Genomic DNA, 15,972 nt, shown 5'->3' with positions numbered 1-15,972 from the left:
AGTCTGTAGCTGTTAGAAATGGAAGTCAATCCTTAAATTGAAGTGGAAAGAATTCTAAAATGGGGATCAATGAAAAACAGTGATCCCAGAGCAATGGGTAGAATACAGCCCAATTCATGTAAAAAGTAAGCTGTGAGAATCACTTTCGTTTCTTCTTAAGAGTGATGTATTTGCTTCCCGTCTCTCCCATCCTCCCTCCACAACAAAAACAAAAGCCCAAACCACACAATTTAGAGATGAATTGTAAAAAATAAGTCATGTTATTTACAAATCAGTCATACAATAAAATAATTATTTTAAAGGTCACAAATACAACAACTGTATAAAGTCAGCCTGGCGTCAAGCAGCTCTTGATATACATTACACATCAGGAGTTCCCATTATGGCACAGCGGAAACAATCCGACTAGGAACCATGAGGTTGCCAGTTCAATCCCTGGCCTCACTCAGTGGGTTAAGGAACCGGGGTTGCCATGAACTGCGGTGTGGATCACAGATGCAGCTCGGATCTGGCGTTGCTGTGGCTGTGGTGTAGACCAGCAGCTCCATATGTTGTGGGTGTGGCCCTTAAAAGCCAAAAAGATCAAAAAAAAAAAAAAAAGTTACACTGCACATCACTTCTATTTTAGTGTTCTTTTCCAAACAGATGTTGTTCAAACCCAGTGATGGTTTTAGAATTTTATATTTGATAACAGGTCAAAAAAAGTGACCATAAATACCCCAATAACAATTTTTTTTAAATATTAAGTGGTAAGTGCTAGTCTTAGCTGTGAAACAGTCTATTGCTCAGACAACCTGAAATTTCACTGAAGTCAGTAAAAATTACACAAAATTTATTTTTCCACATTTAAAATCCTCACTATATTTTCCATGAAGTGACCATGATACATACAAAAACTCAAAGGATTAATGAAGAAATAACCGAAAGTCCTAATAAGACAACAGATTTCATTATTAGCTGATCATGAACGAGACACAAAGCATACCACTTGCTTCTCTTTTCAAAAATTACTATGGCCTCTTGCCAAGTGGAAACAGTACCCGGACCAGTGGTTCCCAAACTTTGCTGTGCATGAGGCGTGTTAAAATGTAGGTTCCCGGTCCATGTCCCCAGACTCTGAGCTCTGATTCCTGCGTCTGATGAATCTGCATTTTTGTTTCTTTTTCGGCCATGCCAGAGGCATGTGGAAGTTCCCGGGCCAGAATCCAAGCTACAGCTGCAACCTGCACCATAGTTGTGGCAGTGCTGGATCCTTAACCCACTGCGCCCCAGCAGGAATTCCTGAATCTGCATTTTTCAACAAGATCCACAATGATTCTGAGGAGATGGTACAAGAACCGCATTGACCATTCAAACTCTAATGTCCAGTACTGACTTGCTGCCATTGCTTGCAAACCTGATTCTGGGCGGCTTCCTCACTTTTGAGTTTTCTCATCTGTAAAGCCAATCCACTTGGACCCATCATCTCTGATCATCCTTACTTCCTAATGTGGCTCTGACTGACCCCAGATATAAGAGAAATGTAGTTTCAGCAAAGAACTTAGTCTTCACGCCAAGGCTAGTTTTTGCAAATCATTGGGGTTCTACCTTCTCTCCACCATCTAAAAATTCCATCAGTCCCATTTCTGGGAGCACCTGAGTAGAGGAATTCTGAAACTGACATCTACGTTAATTTGGGGGACTTTCCTCATGCAAACAGGGACACTTCCAGCAAGCCTAAGAGATGCTGCATATACACAGTAGGGGGTGAGACCGCTTGGTTAGGAAAACAACAGAAACATCCCCATAACGTTAAACAGGCTCCAAATCCTCGTGCATAACCTCCATCGGAAGAGCTGGAAAACTCAATAGGAAGTTTTAACGCTGGTTGAACTTGAAGAGTAAGAGCTGGATTTCCTCGAGAATTTAGTTGATGAGAGGGATACCTGCATCTGCTTCACAGTCCGGACACTCCGACAAAGAAGAGCGTTCTTTGCATGATCCCTGAAGTCTTTTGAAATGAAGTAATAGACAAAGGGGTCAATGCAGCTGTTGAGGGTGGAGAGGCAGAGGGCGACAATGTACAAGGCATAGACGTGGCTCTGGCCCCAGGTTTTAATCAGGAAGTAATGCACCACGAGCAGCAGGTTGCTAGGCGTGAAGCAGATCAGGTACATGGCCAGGACGGTGATGATGAGCTTAATGGCTCGCTGCCTCTTCTTTCCTGAGTTTTCGTCCATGGCAGAAGACCGCAGCGTCCTGATCATCAGCACGTAGGCAGCGGCCGTGAGGAAGGCGGGGAACAGGAAGACTCCGATGGCCAGAGAGAGGAAATAATTGAACATGTCCCCTACCAACACCTCCTCGGGCAAGACGTCATGACAGGTTGTGATGTGAAGGGCTGGGATGTAGAGAGTCTGCTTCACGACATACAGGGGGATGGTCACCAGCAGAATCAGCAGCCATATTCCCAGGGAGACGCCGATGGCAACGTTTGCCTTCTTCCTGGGGTGCACCATGGGATTCACAATGACCCAGTACCTCTGAACGCTGAGGCAGGTCATGAAGAGGATGGAGCAGTACATGTTGCCGTAGAAAAAGCCAATGAGCACCTTGCAAAGAGATTCCCCGTAAACCCAGTTGTTGCCATGTATGTGATAGGCGATCTTCAAAGGGAACCAGATAACAGAGAGGAGGTCCGCCAAGGCCAGATTGGCCATGTAAATCACAGCGGGATGCTTCTTCTTCGTTCGGAAAAGAAAGACCCACAGGGCCATGCCATTGCTTGGCAAACCAACCACAAACACGATCGTGTAGACAACCGGAAGAAAGACAGTAGTCAATTTCCCAGTGAGGACAGAAGCAGAAAATTCATCCACGGAAAAGCCTGGTTCCACGGTTGCTCCTTTCCCAGTGATAGGGGGTGTGTTATCAGCCTTACCAATGAGGCTTCTTCCTTTGGAGGGTCTGCTGGTTCCTGCACAAGAAAGGCAAGACGGACAAGGGTCATTGCAGACATCAATGTTGCCGCAGTAATGCTGGTTTGTTCAAACACACGCACTTTAGATAAAGACAGCAGAGTTGGAGCGAAGGTCACGAAAAAGATGGTGCCACATGCCAATGTTTCATAAAGACTCGAGGAGAAGAGCAAAGGAGACAGCGGCAGAGGAGGAAAAGAAGCAGGATGGACTAAAATGGACTGAGAGTGCACTGGGAGAAGCAGGAGGGGCCAGCATGTTAGCGGGCCTGCCTTTCTCTGGGGCAATGCTGACAAATAAAGCTTTCTGTGTTGTGTGAATGAAGAAAAATAGAAAAGACAGATGGGAGTTCCTGTCATGGCTCAGCAGTTAACAAACCCAACTAGCATCCATGAGGACACAGGTTTGATCCCTGGCCTCGCTCAGTGGGTTAAGGATCCGACGTTGCCGTGAGCTGTGGTGTAGGTCAAAGATGTGGCTTGGATCCCGCGTTGCTGTGGCTCTGGCATAGGCCGGCAGCTACAGCGCCGCCGATTCGACCCCTAGCCATATGGGAATTTCCTTATGCCGCAGGTGCAGCCCTAAAAAGCCAAAAAAAAAAAGACAGAATGAAGAGGACACAAATGCTTACAGGGGCTTTCTCTGAGTGATAGGATTACTGGGATTTCTCTTGTCTTGATTGTTTGCTGCTTTTTTCTTTTTTCTCTTTCTTTCTTTCTTCTTCTTCTTCTTTTTTTTTTTTTTTTTTTTTTTTTCAAATCTTTTCAGGGCCGCTCCCATGGCATATGGAGGTTCCCAGACTAGGGGTCGAATCAGACCTGTAGCCACCAGCCTACGCCAGAGCCACAGCAACAGCAGATCCAAGCTGTGACTGCAACCTACACCACAGCTCATGGCAATGCTGGATCTTTACCCCACCGAGCAAGGCCAGGGATCGAACCCGCAACCTCATGGTTCCTAGTCAAATTTGTTTCCGCTGCACCATGATGGGAACTCCCTTTTTTATTTCTTTCTTTCTTTTCTTTTTTTTAACAACGGTTATTTATTTATTTTTGCGGGGGACAGTTGTGAAGTATGCGTGAAACATAACATTGGTTTCTATGAATCTCAAAAAAACTGACAGTATTTCAATTTATTTTTACAAACTGTTTATACTCATTTGTTCCTAACTGTTCTTATCCATCTCACTCTGGCCTCAAGATAGGAGCCAGCCTGGCCTGTCACTTTCTTGCTCAAAGTCTGACACGGCAGGATTCCTAAGAACACAAGACCTAGTTCCTCTCCAGCCACAAGGACAGCCTCCGCTGTGGGCTGGGGACCCCTGCTTCTGTGTGAGCTTCCTGGAGGTCTTCCCATGGAGGCCAGCAAGCCAGCAAGCCTTCCAGCCTCCAGGTCATTGGGCGGGTGGGTGCATGATTTGTGTTCAGACGAATTTGTATTCTGACTTTTAGGCAGGTAACGCGGCAGGCTCTAACAACTTCTGCTCTAATCCCAATGCTAGGAACTCAACTTTAGAAACCTCAAACGAATGGCACAGCCAGCCGACCTTCTGCTCCAACCAAGGGTTCACGGACCCACAGAAGAGAGTGAGGGACATCAAAGGATCTTACTTTAACTTTGGGGAACAGAATGCCCTTCACCCTGGCACCATATTATGCCAAGGAAGATGTTACGCCTACTCATAAGTTCATCTGCTAACTTGTATGTTTAGGCATCATTTTTTCCTCTTCTACCTTTGCACCCGCGTTCAGCAAGATTATCCACTTCTCTTAAGGTTTTTCTACAAAGAATTAACAGGGGTTAGCATGGGTGGAGGATGAGAGAGTGTAGGGACCAATACTTCACTTTTCATTTAGTGGAGTGGCTAGCCCCCCTCCAAAACAGCATCCCAGTCCTAATGTCTAGAATCTCTAATCATGTACCTTATCTAGGAAAAAAAAAAAAAAAGGTATTTATATATGTAATTAGGACCTTCAGATGAGATCACCCCAGATTATCCAAGAGGCCGCAAATCCAACGATGACAAGTGAATGGCGGAGGGACACCTGAGAGAGAAGGAAGACAGAAAAGGGACAGCAATGCGAAAGTGGAGGCAGAGACTGGAGCATGGCCAAGGAACAAGTCGAGGAATGCCAAGAGCCTCCAGAAACTGGAGAAGGCAGGTTTCAGGTTCTCGCCTAGAGCCATCAGAGGTGCCCACATCTTGACTTCTGACCTCTGACCTCTAGGACTGAGAGAGGATAAATTCCTGCTGTTTGGAGACAACAGCTTGTGGTCATTTGTTATGGCAGCTGCAGAAATTCAGGGCACTTAGGACAGACTAGGTCCATCCCTTGTTCCAATTTATTTTATAATTTTTTTAAAAGCATCAATTCTTTTAAAATTAAAAAATAAAATAACATTCCTACATAGTACAGTATTCTTCAAAACTTGACCATAATCTAAAATAAGACATATATTCTAGGTAGTAACCCAGTTCCAATATACACATACCTATAACGGAATATGTTTCACAAAATGATAATTACCCTTATCACAAAGGGTACACTCTAATACCTCCTGTCGCATTCTATTCTTTGTCTTTTGCCATTTCTTGGGCTGCTGCTGCAGCATCTGGAGATTCCCAGGCTAGGGGTCCAATCGGAGCTGTAGCCGCCAGTCTATGCCAGAGCCACAGCAACACAGGATCCGAGCCACGTCTGCGACCTACACCACAGCTCACGGCAACACGGGATCCTTAACCCCCTGAGCAGGGCCAGGGATCGAACCCGCAACCTCATGGTTCCTAGTCGGATTCGTTAACCACTGAGCCACGGCGGGAACTCCCTATTCTATTCTTATAGAAAGCCAGTCACCACCTGCTACACCGACTTATATGTTTTTCCAAACCAGTTAGCTGAGTAACCCATTGTGAATAGCTCAAAAGAACTATAACATACTTATAGACAGGTAACATTAGTGGAACTCGCCCTGAGAGCCAAAATGGGGAGGTCCCTGTATGACATTATAGGTTTCTTGAGTTCCAGGGTTGTCACAATTCCTTTAGATTCCCCAACTGTCCCTGGCAAAGACAGCCCGGGCCTGGTGCTCAACACACCTGGGACGGCTGGAGCAGCCCAGCTGGCCACACTGACAAAGTAAACAAGGAAGAATCAAGAGGCCCAGCACTCCTTAGAGCTCAAAACATCCTGCCCCAGTTAGTGCCCAGACCACACGCACACACCAGCAGCACATTGGGGGATGACAACCCTAAATAAAACTCCGTTCATACCAACAAGCACTATCGCTTAGTAAGGGCTCATATTGTGTGTCCAGCACTGCATCCAACACTTCACATGTATTCACTCACTCACTCCACTTGCACAGCAACCTTATGAGTAGGTACTAGGATTAGAGCTTCATTTTCTAGATGCATAAATTGGAGGACCAAAAAAAAAAAAAAATTTGAGTGCATTTCCCAAGGTTGCCCATTTGTTAGGTAGGAGAGCCAGGATTCAATGCCAGGAGGACCATTTCTAGAATCCCTGGTTCTAACTCCTGTCCCATGTGTGCTTCTGAGGCCCTGACCTGAGATTACACGCTGAAGTCCATGGAGATCCACCTAACCTGTGCGGATTCCACACATCTGTTCTCAAACAGAAAATTTTGTTTATTATTATTTTTTAATTTATTTATTTTGTCTTTTTGCCTTTTCTAGGGCCACTCCCGAGGCACACGGAGGTTCCCAGGCTAGGGGTCGAATCGGAGCCGTAGCCACTGGCCTACACCAGAGCCACAGCAACAAGGGGTCCAAGCCATGTCTGCGACCTACACCACAGCTTACGGCAACGCCAGATCCTTAACCCACTGAGCAAGGCCAGGGATCGAACCTGCAACCTCATGGTTCCTAGTCGGATTTGTTAACCACTACGCCATGATGGGAACTCCTCAAACAGAAAATTTTAAATGTAAAATGTTACCATTTGAAACTCCCTCTTTGCATTAATCCGTGCTCCAGTGATTTAATATTTGTATTAATATTAACAGTGTCTGGAGACCTTTCAGAGGTGTAAGAGAATCCTATAAATTCTCCATTGGTCTGAAAAGTATTCGCCAGCTCTCCAAAGAAACAGGAGTGGCAGGGATGGTGGCTGGACTGCAGACCCATGTTCTGAGGACTCGTCCATTCAAAGAGCTGGGACAGAAGTTCCCGCTGTGGCACAGGGGGTTAAGAATCCAACTGCAGTGGTTTGGGTCGCTGCAGAGGCGTTGGTTCAATTCTTGGCCCAGGAAAGCAGATGAAAGGATCCAGTGTTGCCACAGCTGTGGCATAGGTTGGATTCAATCCCTGGGCCATGAACATCCATGTGCTACAGATGTAGCCATAAAAATTAAAAAAGAAAAAAAAAAAGAGAGAGAGCTAGGACATATATCCCAGAGCCACCAAGATTTTCCTATTTATTTATTTATTTTGGGTCTATTTTTAGGGCCACACCCTTGGCATATGGAGGTTCCCAGGCTAGGGTCAAATCGGAGCTGTAGCCACCAGTCTACACCACAGCCATGGCAATGCAGGATATGAGCTGCATCTGTGAACTACACCACAACTCCTGGCAGCGCCAGATCCTTAACCCACTGAGCAAGGCCAGGGATCCAACCCCCGTCCTCATGGATGCTAGTCGGGGGGTTGTTAACCACTGAGGCATGACAGGAATGCCAAGGTTTTCTAATTACCACAAAGAAAACGCCATCGTTTCCCTCAGTACCAAAATAAACAAACAAAAAGCTTACATAATTTGCTCTACAAAAGGGAAGAAAATCTAAGTGTCGGATGTCCATAGCGATTCACATCACAGAATGACCAGACCTTATTTGCCTCCTAAGGAAAAAACCATCCGTGAAGTAACCTTGCGATAAATAAACCAACCAAACCAAATCTGAACAACAACTGGATCCAACAGCCCAAGGAATAGAAATAAAGGTGAAAATAGGACATGTCAAATAACACAAGAATGTAATCAGCAAAAACCAGACTGTGGAAGCTGCTGCAGTAAAAGGATAGTCTTCAAAAAATACAAGGCAAATGATAAAATAAGAAAGAGATGCAGAGGTAGCACTGCTGGACTCAGATTAGAAAATTTAAAGATGACATCAATCTTATGTAATGTGTAGACCCTATCTGGATCCTGACTGAAACCATTAAAGTAGTATTTATGATATTTCTGAGACAATTAAAAATGTGAACACTGGGAGTTCCCTCCAAGACTCAGTGGTTCACGAACCCGACTAGGAGCCATGAGGATGCGGGTTTGATCCCTGGCCTCGCTCAGTGGGTTAAGGATCTGGTGTTTCTGTGAGCTATGGTGTAGGTTGCAGATGCGGCTCAGATCTGGCATTGCTGTGGCTGTGGTATAGGCCGGCAGCTGTAGCTCTGATTTGACCCCTAGCCTGGGAACCTCCATATGCCGCAAGTGCAGCCCTAAAAAGAAAAAAGAAATTTGAACACTGAATAATGGCTATAGTACAGAATTTTTGTCACTGGGTATTACATGGTTATGCTTGAAAAAGAAATTCTCACCTTTTATGAATACATACTGATATATATATATATATATATATATATATATATATATATATATTAATGATTTTTATTTTTTCCATCATAGCTGGTTTACAGTGTTTGGTCAATTTACTAATGCACAGCAAGGTGACCCAGTCACACTTACATATATGCATTCTTTTTCTCACATTATCATGCTCCATCAAAAGTGACTAAATATAGTTCCCAGTGCTATACAGCAGGAATTCATTGCTGATCCATTCCAAAGGCAATCGTTTGCATCTATTAAATCCAAATTCCCAGTCCATCCCACTCCCTCCCCCCATACTGATATATTTTAAGATGAAGTTATATCTGGATTGATTTCAAAATAACACAAGGATTGGAACCCTCCAACACTGCTGGTAGGAATGTGAAGTGATGCAGTCACTGTGGAAAATAATCTGGCAGTTCTTCAAATGGCTCATCAACTTTAGAGTTGCCACCCGACTGGCAATTCTTATTCCTAAGGAAATACTCAGGACAAATGAAAACACATGTCTATACAAAAACTTGTATAGGAATGTTCTAACAGCATTATTCATAAGAGCCCCAAAGAAGAAATTACCAGCTGCTGAACGAGTAAACAAAATGTGGTCCATGCATACAATGGAACATTATTTTGCAATAAAAGGAAATGAAGTAGAAACATGCTACAACAGAGATGAACCTTGAAAAGATTACGCTTTTGAAAGAAGCCAGTCACAAAGGAACATGTACTGTACGATTCCATTTATAATAAATGTCCTGAATAGGCAAATCCATGGACAAAAAGTAATTACCAGTTGCCAGGAGCTGGGGAATGGGGCAACTAGGAGGTGACAGCTAAAGGGTGGGGTAGGTGGGGTGCCCTCCTGGGGTAATAAAAATATTCTAAAATTGATTGGGGTGATGGATAGACAACTCTGAATATTTTTTAAATTATTGAATTGTAGACTTTAAGTAGGTGAATTGCATGGTATGCAAATTATATCTTAATAAAGCTGTTAAAGAATAACATAGGAAGGGCAAGAAACAGGCTAGGGCATAATTATTAAAGCTGAGTGAGGGTACTTGGGAATTCACCATAATATTCTACCTTCAAAGGTCTAAAGTTTGCCATAAGCACAAATACATACCAGGTCAGGAAGGTCCATGTAAAGTGAGGTCAAAATCTGTTTTAAATAATAACACTAGGAGTTACCTTTGGCAGAGCGGGTTCAAGATCTGATGCTGGAGTTCCCGTCGTGGCGCAGTGGTTAATGAATCCGACTAGGAACCATGAGGTTGCGGGTTCGGTCCCTGGCCTTGCTCAGTGGGTTAACGATCCGGCGTTGCCGTGAGCTGTGGTGTAGGTTGCAGACGAGGCTCGGATCCTGCGTTGCTGTGCCTCTGGCGTAGGCCGGTGGCTACAGCTCCGATTCAACCCCTAGCCTGGGAACCTCCATATGCCGCGGGAGCGGCCCAAGAAATAGCAACAACAACAACAAAAGACAAAAAGACAAAAAAAAAAAAAAAAGATCTGATGCTGTTGCTGATGTGGTGTGGTGGGTTCGAACCCTGGCCCAGGAACTTCCTCATGCCACGGGAATGGAAAAAAAAAAAAAAAAACCTAAAATAAAAGATGGGGGGGAGAGCAAGAAACACTAAAAAAAAAAAAAATAAAGGTAGGGAAGGATTCAAAGAGAAAGAAAAAGTCCTTGAAAATATTCCAATATACAACCTTGAATAGTCTCAATCTAGAACACCATTCATATTAGCCAGGTGCATTGTACCAGTCACAGAGCACCCAAGCAGCATGCTGCTTAGCATAACACGGCCAAGTTATAACACTGGCAAATGTCGAGATGCTGTTCAAAGGGGTCTGAAGCCCTTTCAGCACACTGCATGGACTTTCACCTCAGTGTCCTATCCGGGTCACCAAAACCTCAAAGAACTTGTCTAGAAGTGATCTATCCCAGCTCCCAACTCTATAAACCAGATAAAATCATTTCTGTTTTACAGGGTGAAGACGAAATAAACATACATATGAAATTTAAACACATATCAAGAATCTGGCTGCAAAAGCATCCCCATTTGGGGGCCCTAATCAATACTTGCTCCAGTATACAATACACACCCATGGAGGCTCAAGGCAGCCTCTCGCACCCCAATTACAAACACATCAGAAATAAGCAATGTTCATCAGCCCCCAATTCTAACTTATCATATTCTTAGCACAGTCCCCAGCATTTAGTAGGCAGAGGTCCTATAGGAGTTCTCGCTGTGACGCAATGGGATCCTCAGCATCTCTGTGACACTGGGATGCAGGTTTGATCCCCAGCTCAGCTCAGGGCGTTGAGGATATCACAACTGTACCTGGGATCTGGTCCCTGGCCTGGGAGCTCCATGTGCCGCAGGGCAGCCAAAGAAGAAGAAAAAAAAAAGGTAGACACTACACTTCCCACTTTCAAAAGTAAATATTGAAATGTAAAGATAGCCACAATATACTGTCAGTTGAAAAAAGCAACTGGTGGAATAATATGCTTCCATCTATAGAACACAATTATAATTAGTTTACAAATCTGAAGTCTAGAAAAATACCCGCTAAACTATAAGCAACGGCCTGTGGAGTGAATCAGGCCGCGGTTGGGAGGAGAACTTACTTCCTGGGTTGCTTTTTCTCTATATTGTTTGAATTGCTTTCCCAAAGGAGTGTAAATTGGTACAATCTATTTGGAGGGCTATTTGGCAAAAATATATCAAAATTTTAAGAGTGCTTGCCCTATGACCTATACATTTATGGCTAGAAATTTGTCCTGCATGTATACTAGCTAAAAGTCATGAAAATATTGTGTGTCTAAAGATATTCACTAGAATACTGTTTATTGTGCTACAACAAAAGTATCAGTCTAAATGCTCATCAAAAAAAAAACAAAAAATATAAATTCAACAAATTAAGGCATTCATACAATGGATAACATTTCCCCATAAAAGTATGGACAGATATATATATATATATATATATATATATATATATATATATATACACTGACCATGAATAGATCTACTAAATTTAAAAAAATTAATTGTAGGACAAAATACATAGTATGGTCCTGCTTTTTTTTTTTTTTTTTTTTTGCTTTGTAGGGCCACTCCTGGGCATATGGAGGTTCCCAGGCTAGAGGTCTAATCAGAGCTTCAGCTGTTGGCCTACACCAGAGCCACAGCAACACAGGATCCGAGCCACATTGGTAACCTACACCACAGCTCACAGCAACATCGGATTCTTAACCCACTGAGCGAGGCCAGGGATCGAACCTACAACCTCATGGTTCCTAGTCAGATTCGTTAACCACTGTACCAGGATGGGAACTCCAGGTCCTGCTATTTTTATATGTAAAACATACATATATTTGTGCATAGAGAAGTCTGTTGAGATTGGAGAGGGGAGAGAACAGGTGATTTTTCACTTTTTTTAACCATTCCCATGTGTACAGTTTGGGAGGAAAATGCATGTAAAACTTTAAAAACACTTTCTGTTCTTTGTTCTATTACACATCCTCCCAAGGCTCATCCTCTCTATCAAAGCAAGTACAGAGCAGCTATTTTGTGTTAACTCTCCTTTTGTGTTCCTTCTCCTATTACCCCCTCACCCCAAATCTTCTTTTGCTCCTGACCTTGGACAGCACGAATCAAAACATAAAAAGCTTTAATTACCAGGTACCCCTCCCTAGGCACCCTTTGGTTAATTTTCATGTGTTCTTTCAGGATGAACTCAACATTGCCCAGCTATTATAACCATAAGAAAGTCAAACACGGATGTCACTAAAACATCAGCCATCAAGGTTAATTAGTAACAACAAGGTCAGCAAGGGGACCAAACACAAACTTAAAGTCCTATCTTCATATTCATTATAGGGTTATCTCTTATTACGAAACACTAGGAGTTCCCCGGTGGCTCAGAGGGTTAAGTATCTGACGGTTGTGACTGCGGTAGCATGGATTCCACCCCTGGCCTGGGAATTTTCATATGCTAAGGGTGCAGCCAAAAATAAAAATTAAAAAAAATTAAAAATAAAAAAGCAAAACACAGGATCTATCCGCATGTGTCTATCAACAGAGGACCAACCGATCAAAAATTATGATACATCCTCCGGTAACATTGTAGAGTCATTAAAAATGTTTTATATTTACTGACACGACGTGATGTTTCTATAAACACATACTTGTACAGAAAGATTTTCCATATTTGCGAATACACACTTTATACATGGATGTATAAAGTATGGGAAAGGTTATAAACCCCAATGTTAGCAGTGGCTACTTTGAGTACTGAGGGTGACTTAATTACCTCCTCCCCTTTTTTGCTCATTTTTTTCCCCCTAGAGTAATCACATATGACTTAAACAATTAAAAACCAATTACAAAGAGAACACAAGTTTCAGTCTCCAAACGAAAAATGGAATATTACAACTGTCTTCTCAGGTTTGTGACACAATGGGAAGAAGTAAGTGCCTGAAAGAAGCTGTCGGAAGAGGCTGAATTGCTATCAACTGCCCTCTGGTCACTCGGGGCAAGTCCCATCACTTCATTCTGCATTCCCTATTTACTGAGGTTCTTTAGGGAATGAAACAGTGCTAGACAGTGACGATGGAGGTGCCACTAGGGATCCCTGGCCTCCTGGGGCATGTGATGCCATGGGGAGACAGATTAAAGATATTTACAAGAAAATAACTACCAATTACCGTGGTGATGGAAGAGAAAGCAGGGACCTGATAGACAGATTTCCTTGCCCGCCCTCCCATTCGCTGGCTCCCCCCATCTGTAAAATGAGAAGGTTGTACTGTTCACGGAGCTCCATTCCATGATGCAGTCTTTTTTTTTTTTTTTTGTCCTTTCTAGGGCCGCTCCTGCAGCATATGGAGGTTCCCAGGCTAGGGGTCTAATGTGAACTGTAGCTGCCGGCCTACGCCAGAGCCACAGCAACGCAGGATCCGAGCCATGTCTGCAACCTACACCACAGCTCACGGCAACGCCGGATCGTTAACCCACTGAGCAAGGCCAGGGACCGAACCCGCAACCACATGGTTCCCAGTCGGATTTGTTAACCACTGAGCCACGACAGGAACTCCCACGAGGCAGTCTTTTGCAGCAAGACATTTAGGGAGAAAAATCAAGCCTAGTATGTGTCCTGAGGGGCAGGTATGAAGGGTCAAACCAAAGGGGGTGAGCCAAAAAAAAGGCGGGTGCTGAGGAGCTGAGGGTCAGTCGTAGAAACACTGGTGATGCCCTATTTCTTAATCAAAGTCAATTTAGTTTCAAGGTGGGAAGAAAGTGTCATCTACAGGTCTCACTCGTACTTAACTGACCCTTTAGGCAAGTCACCCTGCCATGAAGTAAAAGCATGCATAGGGGAAGGGGAAAAAAACAAAGTGCAATATTAATTAGTTCTGGTTAACAAGTAACTTGATTTTGTTGTCGTTGTTGTTAAATCAAGTCTACCTTATACTCCAGGAATCCCCCCGGCCCCAGCTCACTCTGTAAAGGAGAACAATCCAAACACTCAAGCTTCCTATAGAAACCGGCTAAATCATTAAAGAGAGGAATCACCAAGATTGACATATTATTTCTTTAAATGATTGTACATATGAAGCTTTGCTCCCGGATTTAAGTTTATAACTTTAAAAGACAATGGTAAGTGGAGACGCTGTTCACAGTTTCAATACTTCCTGGAAAGAAATACATGTCTTTATTCTGATGCAGACAAAATGTCTACCTATGGTGCAGTTTTCACGTTGCCACCTTCACGCCCTCTCCCGAAACTCCAAACGGAAAGGAATCACATTCCAATCTAATTCCTAAATTCGCCGGGGTTTGCTCTTTTACAGTGTCTTAAAGAACGGGACAAATGTGCGAAACTGCCTTTTATAACAGGTTTGCGAATTTCGTAGGGCAATTAAAGCTTCCCTTTTAAGGCTACCCGGGCGGCCCGAAACAGTGGGGTGTCCGTTAGCATCTCAATAGTGTGACACCAGGCCAAACAGCGCCCACCACGCCCTCAGAAGCCTGCTCGGCCGAGGAGATCCCACCCCCAGCTGGACAAGTTCCAGCACAGCCGGGGCAGCACTCCGGTGGAACCGGGCTGCAGCGCAGTTGGCTCCCAAGCTGTTCCGTTCCCGGAGTGGGAAGCCCCGGGCCTACAGACCTGAGGGGCAGCCAGTGTGGCACCAAAGGGCCGGGAAACTCGGGGCCGGAAGGCCACTGGGTCGAAAATAAGGCAGGATCCAAGAAGTTCCATTCGTTAATCCTCCCAATTGGCTGAAAACTCGGGGTGAGCGCTCGTCACCCCAAGATACCAGCAAGGTTCGGCCCTGACGTCCATACCCTGGGCATCCACCTTGCCCAAGGAGCTGCGGGCCACGGGTGCATCCTGAACGCCATGGTCCAACCCCAAACAGGGGGTTCTAAAAGTTGAGGGAGGATGCAAAAAGCAAGGGAAAGTTCCCAGGCCCTGAGCTCCCGCCCACACCACACCTCTGTGCTGTCAACTAGCTAACTCCACGGGTCCCACAGGACCCGCCGCAAGGAGTCTCAAGGGTGTGCTAAATGCTTCTTAATGACTTTAGTGTTGGCAAAGAAACCCACCGGAGGCGCAAAGCCTAAGCCCTTTGGGTACTCTGTAGGAGCGAGCACTCCGTTCCCTCCCTTTCCCGTCCTCAGACTACAGCCTCTCCGGTTGTCCCAGCTCCCCCTTCAAAGCTGCCAAGAGGCGGCTACAGGATGCGGGCGGTGGTAATGGCTGCGGCGGCTGCAGAACGCCCTTCGCGCACCTGTCCCCGCTCCCAACATCTATGGTGCCCCGGATCCCCTCTCCTTAGCGGCACGAGCCCTCCCTTGGCCAAGTTTCTCACCTAGGACCGTGCGATTGCAGGAGACAGAGGCCGCCAGCAGGATGACGCCCCCCAGCAGCCACCCTGCGCTCAGGCTCCGCATCCTGCCAGCAGCCCCCACGCCGGGCGGGCAGGGAATTCGCTGCCACCAGTTGGAAACTCAGTCTCACTTGCCGCTCGGAGAGAAAGTCAGCCACCGTCTCACCGGCCCCCAGCTGGAGCCTCTGCGAGCGCCTCCCTGGAACTGGGTAAGTTTCAGTGAAACCCAAGCGGCTCGACATACCTGGGCGAGGCCACGCCCCGGGGCCGGAAAGTACAGCTCTGCCCGGCTGTTCGCTGGTTCCGCGCCGGGGCCCCGCCCCCGGCCACCTGGCTGCGCGCTGCGGCCCGGCCTCCGCCGCCCGAGGTTCTCCCGCCGCGCAGTGGTTGTATCGGAACGCACAACCGCGGAGTCCGAGTGGCTCAGCAGAAGCCTGACACTACCTTCAACCTTTAATTACTCCCGAGGAGCCGGCACTGTCCACCCCCCCACCCCCTGCCTTTCCTAAATAGCAAAAAACCAAGACCAGAGCTCGCTGTAGTTACC

General features: G+C 45.4%; 1 protein-coding gene across 1 annotated transcript; it reads right to left on the bottom strand.

Moving 5' to 3' along the window:
• Positions 226 to 15,696, bottom strand: F2RL1 (F2R like trypsin receptor 1). The gene is made up of 2 exons (XM_003123713.4): positions 15,408 to 15,696; positions 226 to 2,956 (listed from the first exon to the last, which is right to left on the bottom strand). Exons 1-2 carry the CDS (start codon positions 15,487 to 15,489, stop codon positions 1,845 to 1,847), a joined length of 1,194 nt encoding a protein of 397 aa, XP_003123761.1. The 5' UTR covers positions 15,490 to 15,696; the 3' UTR covers positions 226 to 1,844.

This window comes from Sus scrofa, chromosome 2 (genome assembly GCF_000003025.6).
Source record: "Sus scrofa isolate TJ Tabasco breed Duroc chromosome 2, Sscrofa11.1, whole genome shotgun sequence".
Lineage (NCBI taxonomy): Eukaryota > Metazoa > Chordata > Mammalia > Artiodactyla > Suidae > Sus > Sus scrofa.
The sequence above is the reverse complement of the archived record's forward strand: the minus strand, read 5'-3'. Positions and strand labels throughout refer to the sequence as shown.

Coding starts and splice junctions, on each gene's coding strand:
- F2RL1 (XM_003123713.4), bottom strand. CDS start 15,489: ATGCGGAGCCTGAGCGCAGGGTGGCTGCTGGGGGGCGTCATCCTGCTG. Junction 2,957..15,407: donor CTGCAATCGCACGGTCCTAG/GTGAGAAACTTG, acceptor TTTCTTGTGCAG/GAACCAGCAGACCCTCCAAA.